General features: G+C 42.3%; 1 protein-coding gene across 1 annotated transcript in view; it reads right to left on the bottom strand.

Annotated features, from left to right (window-relative positions):
* The window catches only part of slc16a2 (solute carrier family 16 member 2), a 24506-nt gene that overhangs the window by 8489 nt on the left and 14350 nt on the right, over positions 1–1667 (bottom strand). The window contains exon 3 of the mRNA XM_032527645.1: positions 643–1141. Coding sequence (XP_032383536.1) covers positions 643–1141 — 499 coding nt within the window. The remainder of the gene's footprint in view (positions 1–642; positions 1142–1667) is intronic.

The raw sequence follows: 1667 nt of genomic DNA, 5'->3' as shown, positions 1-1667 counted from the left end.
CACATGTAAATGAAAATTATCTGAAATAAATGGCCTAGGATACATTTAAAAAAATGTATCTCTGAGAAAGCTCCTTCACTTATTTTCAACAATACCGGATTAAAAGCACTAGGGAGAGAGAGGGAGTGCGATGGACGTATACTACTCACAGAGTGACAGCTGACTATTTATGAATGGGTCCAGCATGGGTTGAATGGCGGGTCAGCGGAGTTACACACGTGGGGTGTTCGAAATGTCTGTATCATCACTGCCCTGCATTTTTATGAACTATGATTCTGGCCATGGGTCACATCTCTCACCCAGGTCCAGCAGGCTTTGACTCACACGCTATTATTCTGCAAACTGAAGTTAGTTGTATAACTTCTTCTGTGTTTTTCACCGTGGCGGCCGCAATAGCAAAGTTACCAGCGGAAACACTGGTACAAATACAGGTTTGGCTCTCATGCTTAACAATATACAGCTGTGTTAATAACTTAAAACTGTGGACAAATGTCAGAAGTGTGAGCATTCTATGAATCGAATGACGCATTTAAAATACCGTTCAATTACGCAAATTTTATCGTGGGAAGCCAAAATCGTGATGGTGATTACAATTCGATTAATCGTGCAGCCCTATACAAGCATGCCCATTATTGTACTTACCAAATGGACATATGGCACGAAGTAGCCCAGTACAGCTGTGGCTACTCCAAACGCCCACACCCGGTATGTCACAATGTGAAACACACGGAGGTTGAAGTACTTCCTGACCCCATCACGGACCCTGCTCCACCTGCTTCCCTCCTGAGCTGTGGCCTCTGGCTGGGTTTGGGGTTTGGCAGGTCCAGGACCCATGCCCGGGGGTCCCATGCCTCCTCCAGCAGGCAGTAAAGGTTTGAACATCAGCGCCAGCAGGGCCTGGACCAGCATGAAGAGGCTGAGGATCTGGAAGGTTCTGCTGAGGCCCAGGGGTTCCACTACCTTGTTGAGAAAGACCGGGAGGCCCATGGAGAAGAGGCTGGCACCGGCCGTCACCACACCGTTGGCCAAGCCCAGGCGCTGGCGGAAGTAGTGGCCGAGGATGACCAACGAGGGCTGGAAGGCAAATGAGGAGCCACAGCCGAACAGTATCCCATATGTGAAATAGCGAAGGCTCAAGGAGCTGCAATAGAAAAAAGACCATTTGTTTTTCTATACCATTAATTCATTTATAAACTTAGGGTCATGGGATTGTATGCTGTAAAGATTGCAAAGAACCGTGAAACAAATTTATGATATTGGGCTGTATACAAATTTTTACTTGACTTGATTATACAGTATAAACAAGCTGAAAAAATGGTTAGACTTATTTAGTAAAAAGCTTGCAGTTAAAAAAACAACTGTAAAAACTGTAATACTGTTCATTTCAGATTTTAATAAAAAGAGTTGAGTTCCCAAATAAGTTGTAAATATACTATACTAAATTATAGTTTTTTTAAAAGCACCTTAGATGCTTAGTATGACCTAATGCATGACTGTTATGATTGAGTGAGACTGAACTAAGCAGTTTTACCTTTTACCAAAATTATGACCAAACATCTTAATTGAGTGGCACTGAGATTTATTGATTGGCTTTTAATCCTCTAATGGTTAACATCAATTCAATTCAATTCAATTTTATTTATAGTATCAATTCATAACAAGAGTTA

Source organism: Etheostoma spectabile, chromosome 10, assembly GCF_008692095.1.
Source record: "Etheostoma spectabile isolate EspeVRDwgs_2016 chromosome 10, UIUC_Espe_1.0, whole genome shotgun sequence".
Lineage (NCBI taxonomy): Eukaryota > Metazoa > Chordata > Actinopteri > Perciformes > Percidae > Etheostoma > Etheostoma spectabile.
The sequence above is the reverse complement of the archived record's forward strand: the minus strand, read 5'-3'. Positions and strand labels throughout refer to the sequence as shown.